The sequence below is a fragment of the Paroedura picta genome, chromosome 11 (genome assembly GCF_049243985.1).
Source record: "Paroedura picta isolate Pp20150507F chromosome 11, Ppicta_v3.0, whole genome shotgun sequence".
Classification (NCBI taxonomy): domain Eukaryota; kingdom Metazoa; phylum Chordata; class Lepidosauria; order Squamata; family Gekkonidae; genus Paroedura; species Paroedura picta.
Window position 1 is genome coordinate 42391045 of NC_135379.1, and position 16451 is coordinate 42407495.

Here is a 16451-nt window from a genome sequence, read left to right on the forward strand (position 1 = left end):
CCAGATAAACTATGTCCATGGCATTCCCCTGATCCAGTAAGGTAGTCACTTTCTCGAAAAAAGAGATAAGGCTGGTCTTTTTTATTTGTCACTATGGCAGGATTTATTACTCCCTCCTCCTAAATTCTCTGCTTGCTATTCTCCAGCATATAGATCAATAGAGGCTTGCAAATCCATAAAATAATAGCACCAATAGCACCAACAAATTTATTGTCATTTACATTTTCCTATTTATCAAAAAGATTTCTCTGTTCCCTTGAAACAGGCGTTATTACAACACTAAATGTGTAGTCTGATGATATGCAGAAGTGATAATGCCTAATTTTAATTTAACTGCATACTCCATGAAGGAATAACAAAACTAAAGCCCCTTTGGACAATTCCCACCCCTTCTGGTATCAAAAAATGCTTTACTTAAATCCAGATAAACTATGTTATAAACCAAGACATAACTATGTTATAAACCAAGACACTCCTGTCCTGTCACTGAGACTACCTTTGATTTTAAACACACAAGAACTGGGATGAGCTGATGAGGATTTCTTATTCCTGGATGTTGAGAGCCAGTTTGGTGTAGTGGTTAGGAGTGCGGACTTCTAATCTGGCATGCCAGGTTCGATTCTGCGCTCCCCCACATGCAACCAGCTGGGTCACCTTGGGCTCGCCACGGCACTGATGAAACTGTTCTGACCGAGCAGTGATATCAGGGCTCTCTCAGCCTCACCCACCTCACAGGGTGTCTGTTGTGGGGAGAGGAATGGGAAGGTAACTGTAAGCTGCTTTGAGCCTCCTTCAGGTAGGGAAAAGCGGCATATAAGAACCAAATCTTCTTATTCTATGTCCACGGCATTCTCCTGATCCAGCAAGGTAGTCACTTTCTCGAAAAAAGAGATAAGCTTGGTCTGACTTGACTTGTTCTTGCAAATTCCTGGCCTGGGGCACAATCATAAGTTGTGTCCCTGCCAGGATGGGTAAGCACCCCTACCCCCCAGCCACAGGACCTCCATCTTGGAGGAGTTGAGTTTCAGGTGACTCTGCTCAAGCCATTCAGCCATGGCTTCAAAACATCTGGCGAGTGTTTCCGGGGGAGGGGGGAATCCTAGCAGCCATCCATGAGTTGATAGAGCTGGGTGTCATCCGCATATTGATGACAGCCCAGCCCAAAACTCTGCACCAGCTGGGCCAGAGGGCGCATAAAGATGTTGAAAAGTGTGGGAGAGAGAACCAAACTCTGAAGGACTCCACAAGAGAGTCGGTAAGAGAGTGATAACTCATCCACCACAGCCACCCTCTGGGTCCAGTTATAGAGAAGGGAGCATATCCAGCTGAAAGCTGTGCCCCGTATCCCCATCCTGGCAAAGTGGTATGCCAGCAGTTCATGGATGACCAAGTCAAATGTGGCCAAAACAGAGCTAACAGAACAAGCAAGGCCGATCCGCCTCAATCCAACTGGCTACGGAGGTCATCCATCAAGGTGACCAACACCGTCTCCACCCTGCGGCTAGGATGGAAGCCAAATGCTAAATGCGAAACTGGTCGGTAGTTGGCTGGGTCCCGTGGGTCCGGCGATGGTTTCTTAAGGAGAGGGCAGACCTCTTCCTCCTTGAGTACCTCAGGGAACTCCCCTGTCGACAGGGACTGTGCTTAAAGATTTACAAACACCACAATGGAAGAACTATATATCTTAATCTATTTCCAAGCAGTGAAACCTTCACTCAGGAAACACATGCAATAGGTGTACATCTCAATGAAGACATGCAAAGCTGCACTCAAGAAAAAAAAATCTTAGGTTTCTTTGCAGCATTATGATCTCAAGGCCAGTTTCATAAAAATGAAAACTGAGGACTTTCAAGCTCAGTTCTGTGCCCAGTATACATTTTCATGTTGTCACATTCCTGGAAATTGCAGAATATCAGCTCTCCAAATATCTCTAGTTTCATATTGGCAATTTGTGTTTTTATTTTATACTAATTTTTCTCACTGTTGATAGTAAGATATTTAAAGATCCTGTTGGGTCTTACAATAGGTTTGAAATGGAAGAATAAATGAATGTATAAATAATGCACCAGCAATCTAAATTGTACTAAGGACTTATAGTCCCTCCATCTAAACCACAACATGACTATAATTTTCTGTTAGAAGCCAGAGATCACTACAGTAGTTGCCAAAATAAGGGGGAAGAGAAAAATCTGCAGCTGCTTCAATAGCAACTAGGTTCCCTGCAATTTTTCCATGGCTGCATCTATAACGATGTTTGAGATGTTCGGCGAAGAAGAAGAAGAAGAAGAAGAAGAAGAAGAAGAAGAAGAAGAAGAAGAAGAAGAAGAAGAAGAAGAAGAATTGGTTCTTATATGCCGCTTTTCTCTCCCCGAAGGAGTCTCAAAGCGGCTTACAGTTGCCTTCCCTTTCCTCTCCCCACAACAGACACCCTGTGAGGTGGGTGAGGCTGAGAGAGCCATGATATTCCTGCTCAGTCAGAACAGCTTTAGCAGTGCCGTGAGGAGCCCAAGGTGACCCAGCTGGCTGCATGTGGGGGAGTGCAGAACTGAACTCGGCTCGCCAGTTTAGAAGTCCACACTCCTAACCACTACACCAAACTGGCTCTCAAACCAAAGTACAAGTTTTCTGACTTTGCAAAGGCAACTATCACATCATCTACCTGAAATGAAGTAATATTTGTAGGCCATTGCTTCCTTGACTCGTTTATTTCAATTGTTTACTTCAGTGATCTCAGCAGGTGGCAGTGTAAGCAAACCAGTGATTCTCCTTATGAACACTTAAGATGACAGACACAGCCATTCTCAATCGTAAACCAGCCTTATAGGGGAACCCAAAACCAAATATTTCATTTATTTTTATTTATTTACACCAAGAGGCATCACGCTGGCTGATCTCTTTTTCTTACCTGAAACCAAAATGAAGTACATGGACTGTCTGCTGCCACCCCCAAGCGCTTCTGGACCCTGTGAATTTTGAACTTCCACCTTCCCCCACATCAGCCTTTAACAGCAACGGATCAGGTCCTGCCCCCATTTGCAAGCGTAACAGGGAAGACAGGAAAGCTATGCCAGAGGTCACGGGACTTGCATTGACAAAAAACTACAATGACAGAATCGTCGTTTCCTTATAGATAGCCAAAACTGAACATAAAAGAAAAGCCTAAATGTTGAGTGATCTCTGAAGTATATAATTTAAGGTGACCAGATTGTCCCACTTTTGGGGGGACACCTGGGGGCACCTGGCAAATTGTACTTATGTTGAAATTAAAATACTTAAAATTAAAACACCAGTTTGCTGTAGTGGTTAGGAGTGCGGACTTCTAATCTGGCATGCCGGGTTCGATTCTGCACTCCCCCACATGCAGCCAGCTGGGTGACCTTGGGCTCGCCATGGCACTGATAAAACTGTTCTGACCGAGCAGTGATATCAGGGCTCCCTCAGCCTCACCCACCCCACAGGGTGTCTGTTGTGGGGAGAGGAATGGGAAGGCGACTGTAAGCTGCTTTGAGCCTCCTTCGGGTAGGGAAAAGCGGCATATAAGAACCAACTCTTCTTCTTCTTCATATATATTACCATACTATTTTTGCATTCTATGAAAATTTTTCTTGCTCCATATAGACCAAATTTAAATCAAGACCCCCCCCCCCCCCGCCGGTCAATGGTGTCCCACTTTACCAATGTTAAAATCTGGTTACCTTAATTCCAAAGACTTTTTTTACTATTAAGGTCACTTTGAAGAACTTAACCAATCAGAATGGGGTCCCAGGTATTCAATAAACCCGTTTTTCTGAATCTTCTTCAGTGATTGTTTGCTATTCTCAGTATGCAGATTCTTTTTAACAGGAATAGTTATCACCTTGACAGTTGCCAAGGAGGAAGTGTCTGTAGAAGAGCAGAGTCATAGAATCACAGAGTTGGAAGGGACCTCTGGGGTCATCTAGTCCAACCCCCTGCACAATGCAGGAACTGTGGGCAGAGATCTGAGGGCAAGACTCAAGCAGGCACTAATGGTTTCAAATCACAGTGATTCTTACTTTTAAAAAATCTATAAAATCTTTTCTGGCAAAGTTGGGACACTAGAGCAGCCGGATCCGTTTTAAAGTTCACTGTTATAGCTCGTTGTATATTTTGTGCCATTATGTTGTCACATTTTATCTTACGTTGGTTCAAAATTGAAACCGCTTCAGAAGTTTGCACATAAAACTGAAATAGCACTTTCCGTTTACAAATATTCACATTCCAACTTGGTATGCAAATTGGCTAAGCTTACGGAATGCAAGCTTTGTTTTATGTTTATTTCCATCCCACAGCCAAAGGCATTAAAAATGTCCATTCATGTAAATGAGCCTATTATTCAACACACATTCTTATGCTATATCAGTTGGCTTTATCAGGGTTATTAGCGTGGCAAGACAGCTGAAGAATATAGCTCAAATTTCATATGCTAATGGAGTCCTTGTAACAAGCTCCACATGTACTTATTTGCAGATGTAAAAAGGAATCAGCGGAAAAAACCTCTAATGGATTTTTACCAATAGGAAATTAATGTGTGGAACAAATAAATAGTTTATAAACAAGCGTGTTACAGATAAGAGCTGCCTTTTTGCAGGTAGATAATTTCTTCTTACAAGATTCTCTCTTACATTTGATAGCAGGCATTATAACCCAAATCTAAATAAGAATAAATTAATAACAAGGAAAAAAACCTCAGACATTTTAATATGACTATTCTGGACAATTACATGCTGAATTGCAAGCTGCTACTAACAAGCCCAAAAAGAGCCTCTTGTGGCGCAGAGTGGTAAGGCAGCAGACATGCAGTCTGAAAGCTCGGCCCATGAGGCTGGGAGTTTGATCCCAGCAGCCGGCTCATGGTCGAATCAGCCTTCCATCCTTCCGAGGTCGGTAAAATGAGTACCCAGCTTGCTGGGGGGGTAAACGGTAATGACTGGGGAAGGCACTGGCAAACCACCCCGTATTGAGTCTGCCATGAAAATGCTAGAGGGCGTCACCCCAAGGGTCAGACATGACCCGGTGCTTGCACAGGGGATACCTTCACCTTCACCTTCACTAACAAGCCCATCCTAACATCACATTCCTGGATAAAATGGGTCTTGCTCCCAGTGTTATTTGAAGCGCAGAGTTCCTTACACTCTTCTAAGGACACGAGTCAATTAACCATGAAAATATGGCTGATTAATACATACGACTAAGTTATACATTTTGCACTATTAACCAGCCTATGCTAATTAACTTAAAGCAAAGTAGTTTATGAATTAAAATGCAAAATTAGATTTTAACGTGGACTTGGTAAGGCTGATTCATTCCCGAAGCATCTACTTGTCACTTATGTTGGCAGAGAGCTTTGAAGAGAACCTACTTTTCCATGCAAACAGCACACAGTATTTTGCACTGACATACATAACCTCTTCTTAACCAGAGGCTGCTAAGTGCTTCTTCGTGTTGATTAGTTGTGCTTTGCAAAACAGGGAGGTGTATTTTGGCAATTATTTTTACAGCGGGTGAACAGGGCAATTAACGACAGGAGTAAAGCCGGTGAATCTAGAAGGAATTGAAGCTCCATGGCTGGCAAGTTGATACTGATGTTTACCTTTCCTTTTCCTAGCGGCTCATGGCGGCTTACGGATCACAAGTGAAAACATATAAAGAACTAACCCCGTATAAGCTTCTAGTTAGCAAGCAGAATGCTAGAAGCCGTTTTCCTAGCCTCAAGTGTGCTTCCTCCATCTTACCTGGCTCTTCTGTTGGAGGAGGAACCGCTTAAGTTTCTTAAGCTTGGCAAAGGCTTCATTCAGACTTTGCTTAGTGGAGTGATAGGATATGGGTCTGCAGTTCCCTTGTTAAAACATTATATTTTTAAAGTTTTTTTTAAAGCTCTTGCTGTCATTGGCAATGATTCCCCCCAAAAAAGGCCTTCATTTCCCATTTTCGTTATTTCCTTCTGCGTAGCACTCAGAATGGCACCCAACGCAGCTAAATACACCATACCACACTCTAACCCATCACTGATATGAAAAGCCTAGGGGGTCCAATTGTATATGATTTTATGAGGATAGCCACACAAAGGCACTCCATCTAAGAAGAGACTGAATGAGGCAGGCTCCTGGCATTGCAGATTAACACTTAGACCTTTAAGTTTCAAGATGTCTGACAAGGTGTTAGGGTAATGTGATTTCACAGAAATAAAGCTAATAAGTGCTACAGCCTGAGAACCAAAAGCAGACAATGTTCCTTTTGTTGGTTTTTTTTTGGTCTATATCTCTCCCCAGTCAGCTCAGTGTAGTGGCTTCTAATCTGGGGAATCAAATCTTCCACATGCAGCCAGCTGGGTGACTTTGGGCCAGTCATGGTTACCTCAGAGTAGAACAGAATTACAAACATACACACACACACACTCCTCCCCTGACAGAAGTAATGGAGATCTGTTCTCCTCTTTCATCCTAAAACTCATCACATTTTACTGCTACGGGTCAAATTTTCTGCAACTGCCTAGCAATTGAAAAAATAAGTCAAGGGTTGTGAGAACTGCCTTAAATAGAACATGATATATATATATATATATGTATAGTGCTCTATGACTGTGTTAAATTTACCTGGGGAAAGAAAACGATTTTAAAAGCTGGCATTTTAAACTGAAAGTTGAAACAACTCAACAATATATCATTTCTCAATCTACACTACAATTGGAAGCTTACCTGTGAAAATCTGTATTCTTAGCTATAAAGGCACAACTGAAGAAGCTCAACCCTTCCAAGATGGAGGTCCTGTGGCTGAGTAAGAAGGGACCAAGCGAGGAACTGATTACCAAGCCTGGACGGAGTGCAACTATCAGTAGCTGACTCTTCCAGAAACCTGGGTGTGATCCTTGATGCCTCCCTCTCCATTGAGGCACAGGTCACAGGTCTACCAAGCTACTAGCACCCTACTTGGCCCCAGAACATCTAGCCACAGTGATACATGCAACGGTCACCTCTATATTGGACTTCTGCAACTCGCTCTATGCAGGCCCACCCTTATCCCTGATCGGGAAACTACAACCAGTACAGAATGCCGCAGCCAGGATCCTCACAAACGTGGGAAATCCCACATCTGGCCTGTACTTCAACAACTCAAGTTGGCTCCCAGTTGAATATCAGTTCAAGTTTTGGTAATTTCCTTCAAAGCCATATGCGGTCTGGACCCAGTGTACCTAAGAGACCTTTGCCTATATCCCTCAAAGAGCCCCACACTCCACCACCACCAACCGGCTGGTGATCCCTGGCCCCAAAGAACACGTCAGACTTCAACAAGGGCCAGAGCCTTCACTGCCCTGGTCCCCACCTGGTGGAATGAGGTCCCTAAAGAGATCAGGGCCATGCCTAAACCTGCCTGAACCCCCACAATTTTGCATGTCCTGCAAAAGGAAGCTCCTCCACCAGGCATTCGGTTGAGGCTGACTGACCCAACAACATGCCCTGGTCTCCCCCATTCCATGACCTGCACAAAACTGACCTCCCTAGGGGTTCTTGTTAAAGCTGTTGTTCAATCGAATCTGCTGTAATACTCTATTAATTCTGGAACCACCGTCGGAATTGTTGTTGATGTGTGTTGTGATTATGATGTATGCCCACAACGTTTCATGTAAACTGCCCTGAGCCATATGGAAGGACGGTTTAGAAATCTAAGAAAATAATAAATAAATGAATAAATAAACAACTTTCTTGCCACTCTCTTTCAGGTTCATTGCCTGAAGTGGCTTGATTCCTGCTTCACCAACAAAACCTCCCTGCCTTATATCCGAAACAGCAATACCCTTTGAGGTTTTGCCTCCCGTTTCTTATATTTACATTATTGATAATTTTAGCTGATATACTTATCTCCTTTGCTGAAACACGTCAATTTTCATGCAGCCAATACAATTTTGCATTCGCAACTTACCCATAATGAGTACGATCCCCGGCGACTTCCTGGGAAAGTCAGCATGCTCTGATCTGAGGCAGCGGTCCAGCCACGACTTCTGGACTGTGGCCATTCAAAACCAGTCTCCACTTGTTCGGTTTTGTCTTTCTGCTTTCTTATAATCTGTAGCCATTTGAAAAGCAGACAGGAAGGGCGACTCAGTGAAAAACATTACTGGAGCCGCACAAGAGAGGTTTCACTGAGCAATCCTAAACAGAGGCTGCATTTACAATTCAATAAAATAATATATATTAGAAGCTGTACTGATTGAAGCAAAATGTATAGGCCTCTCTACACTTGGGTAGCCAATCTCCAGATTGGGATCTAGATCTGCTAATCTCCAGACTACACAGGTCATCCCCCTGGAGAAAATGACTTGTTTGGAGGGTGGGATCCATTGCATTGTACTCTGTGGCAGTCCCTCCCCTCCCTCCACCACAGCCCCACCCCCCAAATCTCCAGGAATTTCCCAACCAAAAGTTGGCAAACCTGCTTTGCACACAGGTTCACAATCCCGCCATACACGAAGATACAGCTGCTCTAATGTAGCATCAATGTAAAAAATTGCAAGTACTGAATAGTAACTTTTGAAGACACTGTAATCCCTGGTCGCATTTCAATGACTAGTGAAATTCCTGAGTCATACCTTCTGGACAATAGTGGTGGCCAGCTCTTCTATCAGCTCTTCCTTGTGCTCTCGTAAATAAGAAGCTTCATTCTGTTTTTCCTGCACACAGATAAGGAACATCAAACGTTTGCTTTGGGCTTACAAGCTAAGAGTCCAAGCAGAGGCTCCGTTCAGAGATCTCAGAACAGAACTCCTGCAGGTTTTAAAGAGAGCAATAGCAGATGACCCTAGTGTGGGTCAAGGACCTGGCATCCAGAGGGCAAGTCAACTGTTTTCCCAATGTTGTTTTCCAGCCTTCACTGATCCTCCTATAGATTCAAGTGAGTGGCCATGTTGGCCTGAAACAGCAGAATAAAGTTTGAATCCAGCGGCACCTTTGAGACCAACAAATTTTTATTCAAGGTTTGTGGTTGGCGTGTTTGCAGGCACACTTCCTCAGGGACAATACGATGAAATGGAAGTAATCAGTTCATAAGTCAAGCTTCCATGCTTGAGAAGACAGGAGGGGGCAGAACGGCAAGGCCTCAGCTAACTGCTGTCAGCCATTGATTATTTATATGCTCATCCTTCTCTTAACATGGACATCTTTATTGTGCACAAGATGTTTCCCATGCCATTCAATCTCCAGTGAATACAAACAAATCCAAATTGATGTTTTTTCCCTATTTATCTCTGGAATTTGTTACCCATTTTCATTATGCTGTATGTAAATTTACTCCTACACTTTGCCTATTAATATGAACTGATTACATATATCCTGTGGCATTGTATCTGAGGAAGTGTGCGTGCACATGAAAGCTCATACCTTGAATGAAAGTTTGTTGGTCTTAAAGGTGCCGCTGGGCCCTAAATTTGTTCTGCCATCCCCCTAGGTGAACATATGGATTGAAACATTTTTAAATGTCTAAAATAATTACTAAGGCCATCTATGAAGGAGAATGGGAGGGGAGATCTCATTAGATCTTGTAAGTTGAGCAGGGGAGACCACCGAAGAAGGCCTTGTAGAGAAAGGGAACCATCCTTGGCTTCTCACTTCCTTTAAAAGGCTCTTGCTGGGGTCACCGAAAATCAGTTGTGATTTGATAGACCATAAAGGTAAAGGTATCCCTTGTGCAAGCACCGAGTCAAGTCTGACCCTTGGGGTGACGCCCTCTAGCATTTTCATGGCAGACTCAATACGGGGTGGTTTGCCAGTGCCTTCCCCAGTCATTACCGTCTACCCCCCAGCAAGCTGGGTACTCATTTTACCGACCTCGGAAGGATGGAAGGCTGAGTCAACCTTGAGCCGGCTGCTGGGATCGAACTCCCAGCCTCATAGGCAGAGCTTTCAGACTGCGTGTCTGCTGCCTTACCACTCTGCGCCACAAGAGGCTCTTTTGATGGCCTATACATATACATTAAAGAAAAAACAACAACATAAAGCTCTAAATTTCCATAAACATTTGGGCCTGATTCACAAGTGTATTATTCCACAAAGAATGTGGAGTTAGTAAGAGTTAGTCCCACCATACCAGAAGCCCAGAAATACCAGAGCCCTGTCTGTAGAACCTAAATATCCGCAGTACAGTTTTCCTGGGCACATCCCCTGAAAGCAATCAAGAGGCTTGGCCTGGGATTTCTGTGTGTGTGTGTGTGTGGAAGGAGTGGTGTCAACAGGAGGTCAACCACAAACATTCCAGCAGAGAGAGGGGAAACGTCAGCATTAGTATATTCACAGTATGCATTTCTCTCCCTTAACATCAGATGTGCTGCGTTCAGCTTTCAACAGTAGCACTGGATGAAAGGGAGAAAAACATGATAAAAGCACCCTTTATGGCACTTTCACACACACTAAATAATGAAACTTGAATCCAATGTACTTTGCAACTGTTTTTTTTCTGTGTGAAACAGCAAAACCCACTTGCAAATAACTGATGGGGCCATTTCGCACGGCTTCAAAGTAGCAGAATGGTTGCTATTTGGAAACGCTACTAATTTGCCATAACCCACGACGTCGTAGACAATCTGCAACAATCCTGAAACTGATCAGCAAAAAGCGCTTCGTTGTGGCACTTTCAGGGGAATCCAGAAAAGTGGATTCACCCTCCGGATAGCGATACACTCCTGCAACCAATCTGCAACAGTAGCGCTAAAGACCTGTGCGTTACCATTGTTGCTGGTTCTTCAAAGTCCCTCCCCCTGGCTCTCTCCTCCAAACTTCCGGTGAAGCGATCGCCATTTTTTTTTCTCCGAGCGAGCGGGGATAAACGCACCGGCGAGCCTCTTTCTGTTTAGAGGCTTCCCTGGCTTCAGTCCTTCACCTTTAGTCACTAAGCACAAACCACTGAAAAGCCCGTTTGCTGAAATAAAGTCCCTTTATTTTTTACAAATAAATTCAGCCGAAAATCGGGCCCGTGAGGGGGGGGGGATTTTTTTTTTATCACTCGAGGCAGCGTGCAAACGATCATACAATCAAACGAAAGCTCACATTAGGCAGCTGGATGGGTCTCTCCGTAGCAACGAATCTACCTAGATTCGTTGCTATGGGTCATTTTTTTTTTTAAAAAAACCTTTCTTAAAGGGAAAGGGGCTGTTTGGGAGCATGCTAACGGCTGCCCATTGGCTGCTTGACGGCCAGGGGCGGGACGAGCTTGGCAATAGCGCTTCCTTTCTAGCGATTTCTGCCGAGACCGGAAGCCTGTGGGAAACGCTAAAAAACGCAACTGATTCCACTACAAAGGCAGGTATGCATAACGACGAATTCCACTATTTTAAATGGCGATTTTTCATTCCGCAAACAATTTGCAACAAAGATCCCTGTGCGAAAAGGCCCATGAAGTGCACCGAAAGTAGCTCAAAAGCACGTAATTCAGGGTGTGTGAAAGCGCACTTCCAAGTCTAGATCTGCTGCTGCAACAAATCTTGAAAAATAATACAGTATCTTTCAGTAATGGAATGGGGTAAATTAAGCTAGCAAAGTTCTGAAAATGTCCTGCAAAATTTGAGAGGAGCTACTGAAAATTTGGATAAGTGGAAGGAGAGCTCAAGATAATGAATGTTGTTAATTTTTGTTTTACCAAGCTGTCACTGTATGTCTCTGTCTTTGAAATGGCTTCTTCAATGGCTTCTTCTGCCACACGCAATGCCACCGAGAGGGTATCCATCATGCTGTGTCCTAGGCAAAGAGTCCATTAAAACACGGTTAGGGTTTATCAAAGGCAGATTATTAAAGTGGAAAGAGACACCAGGCTCTTTCTACAAAGAATCCGTAGAATTCCACCCACCGCCGAATGCATCAGTTTACTCAGTCTAGATCACCGTGTGCCAAACGTACAATTTACTTGCAATGAACACTGACACAAGCGAATCAAGTTTTGTGTTGCAGAAGATAAGCAAATACATATATTTATAATAAAAAATTATTAAATCCACCAGGGCATTAGGCATACGGCCTTAAAGTTGGGAGGTAACCCATCAATCAGTCCTTGAGCACATACAAAAACTACCTACAGTGAAAGGCTGCTATTTGGAATACATTTTGTGTAACAGTACAGCATGCATAAATAGCATACTCAGATTCCAGAAACAAAACCCACCACCAGACTCAGCCTTGGAGGTCCCTTCCAACTCTATGATTCTATGACCACTAATGAGCTCGCTTTACAGAGAGAATATAAGCCGAATAAATTATGTAAGTGTATTTTTGATGTTCTGGAATGATAACAAACATGAGTGTAAAACGAAATACTATAACAAAAATGCTTGGAAAAACTCAACTGCCTCTCTATGCCACATCAGTTTTGAAGCATACACGCTGCTCTCTCCTTTAAATCCCGTTTAACGCAAAAGGATTGAACTGTACATTTTTAAGAGACCAGCAGTAATTATGCTTATGCTAACAAACTTTAAAACAGATGGGCTGGTATCTATTCTGCTGAATGCAAACTATGTTAAAATCAGTCCTCTGTCTTCCCAAAGAGATTCTGTTGCTACCATTCAATGTTTCTACAATTCCTGTCCCTATTTATGAATAAAATGAAGATGTAGTAGAAGGAATTCCCCGTTCAACATCTGGGGATTGCATTCAGGTATCCCAGACCAAATATATACAGCAATATGGTTGTTACAGACCCTTGGATACAAAATTAACACTTTTTAAAAAGGGCACTCTCCTATTTAACATTATGCCATGCACATAGGCAGAAACACCTTCCTTGAATGGCTGAATTAGGAGAGACTGCTGTAGATAATGCCATAACAAATTGTTTAAGAACAGAATCACTGAAAAATTATAAGAAATCGGAAATCAGATTGTGGAAGGAACATTGGCCATGAGCTAGATAGATACTATTACGTGGCCTGTCAGCTTCCCTGTGTGAGAGAAAACATACAGAAAATGACAGAAAAGGTTGTGAGAAAGTGCCTCCTAAGCATGCTGCAAACTTCTGTCAAGAATTCCTCTAGCCACAAAATCCAGTAACTCACTGTAGGATTTGGGAGATTACAATGGATTTGTAAATAAATTCACAATTTCTAGCCAATGTTAACTAGGCTGTCTGCCCTCATAGGCAAAAGAAAGTCACGTACTTGGGGTGGGTGGGGAAGAAACCATTCTCATTCAAAAACTTCTGTACTTGCTGAAGGTGATTTTTGCTTCCTACAGGCAAATAGACTATGTGGCTGGATCCTACCTCATTCTGAAAATAATGGTTCTTTCCTCCAGTTCAAAGAATCTTCCCCTAATGCCAGGGTTGCCAGGTCATGACAACCTGTAGGAGATGGGAGGGGGGAACTTACCAGGAGAAGGAAGTCCCGGCAATGTCACTGGCTACGTGGCTATATTACTTCCACGGTGCACCAGAAGGGCTGTCATCATGCTGCAATGTCACAACAACTGGGCAAAAAGGATGGTAAAAATGGCTTCTACCATAGAGGTTGTGCCATCTGGATGTCACCAGTGTAATGATGTTACTTCCTGTGCTCATCCAAAGTGATGTCGCCACATCACTACCATCACCTGGACCTTCCTCTTTCTCTCGGTAAATCCTTCTGCTGGCCAGCTAATTGGCGATGGACTGGTGGCAGGGGACCCCTTCCTCTACCAGGAAGACTGGGGCCCCTACCTGATGCTGGAGAAGGTCCCTTGCACCAATGGCAAGTCCTTCTGTTAGAAGATGGGATCTGAATGATCTAAATTGGAGATTAAAAAAAACATGTGTTCATCTTTAAGACTCCAGTGTTGCTTGGAAACATACATCTATGGTCTTGGTTATTTCTTTCTGTAATAAATCCGTAAGTACTCAGCTCAAGAGGAACAAAACAAATAAAGGTCTCATAGAATTACCTTCTGTCTGCCTGTAGAATGTAGAATCACTGCCACAAATACTTCCTTCATTTTCTATGGTTCCCTCGCAGACACTACCGGCTTCTGATCAAAAAGACAACCATGCTCATAATTATTTCCCAGAGTCAGAGGGAACATCAGGATAAAGAAGTGGGGGGGGGGGAGATACTTGACACAGAGATTGAGCATGAAACTGTTTGAAGGCATGACTTTATTTAAAAAAATATTCCCTTCAGTGGAAAAATCTCTCACACCAGGCTAATCCTTGTACTCAGACAATCTCTGTTCAAGTTAAAGAGGGACTGTGAAGTTAGCCATAAGGACAGATTGCTTGCAAAATGCCAGTGCCGAAGACTAGCTTTGAAGGCGATATTCTGGGCTTGAAATAAATCAAGGATTTTAAAGGGCACCATTTCATAAAAAAAAGAGACCGTTAAACTTGCTTCTCTATCAAAGGGAACAAGAGGACTTATCTTACAGTCACACTGAGAAAGAGAAAAATGGAAGTTAGCAGTAACAAAAAAAGAGCTGAGGCATTTATTTTAAGCAGATAAAAATTCTCATAAATCTGAGGGGGGAAATAGTTCCTCATTCATATGACAAAGAAGCCAGTTTCCTTCTAGTACTTTCCATGTGCCAATCAGGCTGAAAAAGGGGAGAGAGAGCACACTAAGTAGTCAGGGAAGAACCTTGAACACTCCAGGGTCAGAACTACCTTTCCATCACCCCAGCAATAAATGTGGCTGGTTTCAGGGCCAGGAGGCCAGAGAATTTCTCTGTAGGGTTGGTTGCCAGTTTCAGGTTGGAAATACTTGGAGATTTTGGTGCAGAGCCTAGGGACAATGGAATTCTGGACAAAGAGGTGTCTCAGTCATAATGACATAGAAGTCACCCTCCAAAACAGCACAGATCTTATATTCATTGTCCACTCACAGGAAAAAACTAGGGCAATTTTACCCATTTTCCCCCTCTCTCTCTTCACTCCCTCACTCAAACATTTATGCTGATCCTGGTGTCCACTGCACCATATGGGGGGCAGAGAAGACTGCCATGGTGGTTAAGTTTGACGGCTGCTGTTTACGTTGTGCAGCCTTGATCACACGGCATAGGATCCAAGTCAAGATTTCTAGGTATGGAAAATGTTACGTTGAAATTTAAACCCATGCATGTTTTTTCAGGTGAGATCGGTAAACAGCATGCTTATTTGAGGAGGTTATCTGTGTTGGTGGGAGTGGTGACCAGGCATGCTAAACTGACTGGCACACTGGGAATATTGGATTTTTATTGTAGCCATTACCTTTGATTATTCTGCAGATGTAAAATGTCTGTGGGCATTTCAAAACAGCCATACAAATAGCACATATATTTTACAGAAAGATTTCATGTATTTGGAGGTCTTACAGCTGCATTTTTACTCTGCTTTGGGAGGAACCAGGCACAGAAGTGGTGGGGGAGGATTTGCACAGAGGCTTTCTGAGAGTTCTTGGTGCTCCTGACCTATTGCTGCAGGTTAGGCGTGGGCAAGAAGAAAGGGAGTAGATAGCAATGGGGAGGGACCATGAGCTTGTTTAGAGGTTCTAGCAAGGGGGTGCAGGCATCGTATACCCTTGACCAAGGAATGGTACACTCCTATCAGGGATGGTCATCTTCTTCCACCAAGTGCAGCTTTGGGAGTGATGCACATGGATCAATGAGGGAGATAGGAAACCCTAAACAAATGAATCCTGATAATATTTGCTGTGCCTATGGAATCATTCCTTCTTGGGAATTAATACAAAAGAACTCCAGTGAAGGAAACTGTTGCTTTAGGAAAGGGGAAAGAGGAGTACGATGACCCAACATGAAAGAAATATACTTATAAAAAGCAAATTCTTTATCCTCTTGCTAAAATACATTGATTAAAAAACAGACATAAGACATTTAATCAGAGAAAAACAGGTGAACCAAAAGCATCGCTTTTCTTTACCAAGTATCTCAGAACAAGCTCCACTCTCCAGTCGGTGTTTTCTGTATAAATTCTTCAGGACTTTTGCACTTCCAAAGCGTTTGAAGCGACTTTTCACATTATTATAATACCATTCCAGGGACTGGGCTCTTAACAGTCTATGGGGAAAAGAAAGATTTGAGAGTGTTTAAAGTTATAAAAGAAGTGTTGAGTGCCTTTTAAAAACACATTTGGATTTCTGAATAGTTGCAGATAGTCATAGTTAAGGAAAAATAAAGAAAGTGTATATTTTCTAATGGATATAAATGGTGCTTGCCTAGTACTAGACTGTGCTGTACTTCACCCACTGTATGCTCAATTTACCAAGGGGAATAGCACAGGAGCATACAAAAATTATAGATGACGGAAAAGGAACAATGTTTCGTGCTGGCCAATAGCTATCTATGTATACAATAAAGCATAAGTAATCAAAGAAGTCTTGTTGATTGATGGTTTAAATCTTGATGTGAAATGAAAATAATCCAGAGGAAAATATTCACAAATATATCCACCAAGTCGCGCTGGACAAGGTTCTGGTACACCCTTGTTTCACCAAA

The 16451-nt window shown here is 42.9% G+C and overlaps 1 protein-coding gene across 5 annotated transcripts in view; it reads right to left on the reverse strand.

Annotated features, from left to right (window-relative positions):
* MYRIP (myosin VIIA and Rab interacting protein) overlaps positions 1 to 16451 on the reverse strand; it is a 163136-nt gene that overhangs the window by 35793 nt on the left and 110892 nt on the right. For all 5 annotated transcript variants that reach the window (XM_077304580.1, XM_077304584.1, XM_077304581.1 and 2 more), the window contains exons 4-8: positions 15877 to 16013; positions 13911 to 13994; positions 11644 to 11741; positions 8606 to 8686; positions 7939 to 8082 (exon numbers count right to left, since the gene is read on the reverse strand). In XM_077304580.1, the coding sequence (XP_077160695.1) occupies positions 7939 to 8082; positions 8606 to 8686; positions 11644 to 11741; positions 13911 to 13994; positions 15877 to 16013 (544 nt within the window). The remainder of the gene's footprint in view (positions 1 to 7938; positions 8083 to 8605; positions 8687 to 11643; positions 11742 to 13910; positions 13995 to 15876; positions 16014 to 16451) is intronic.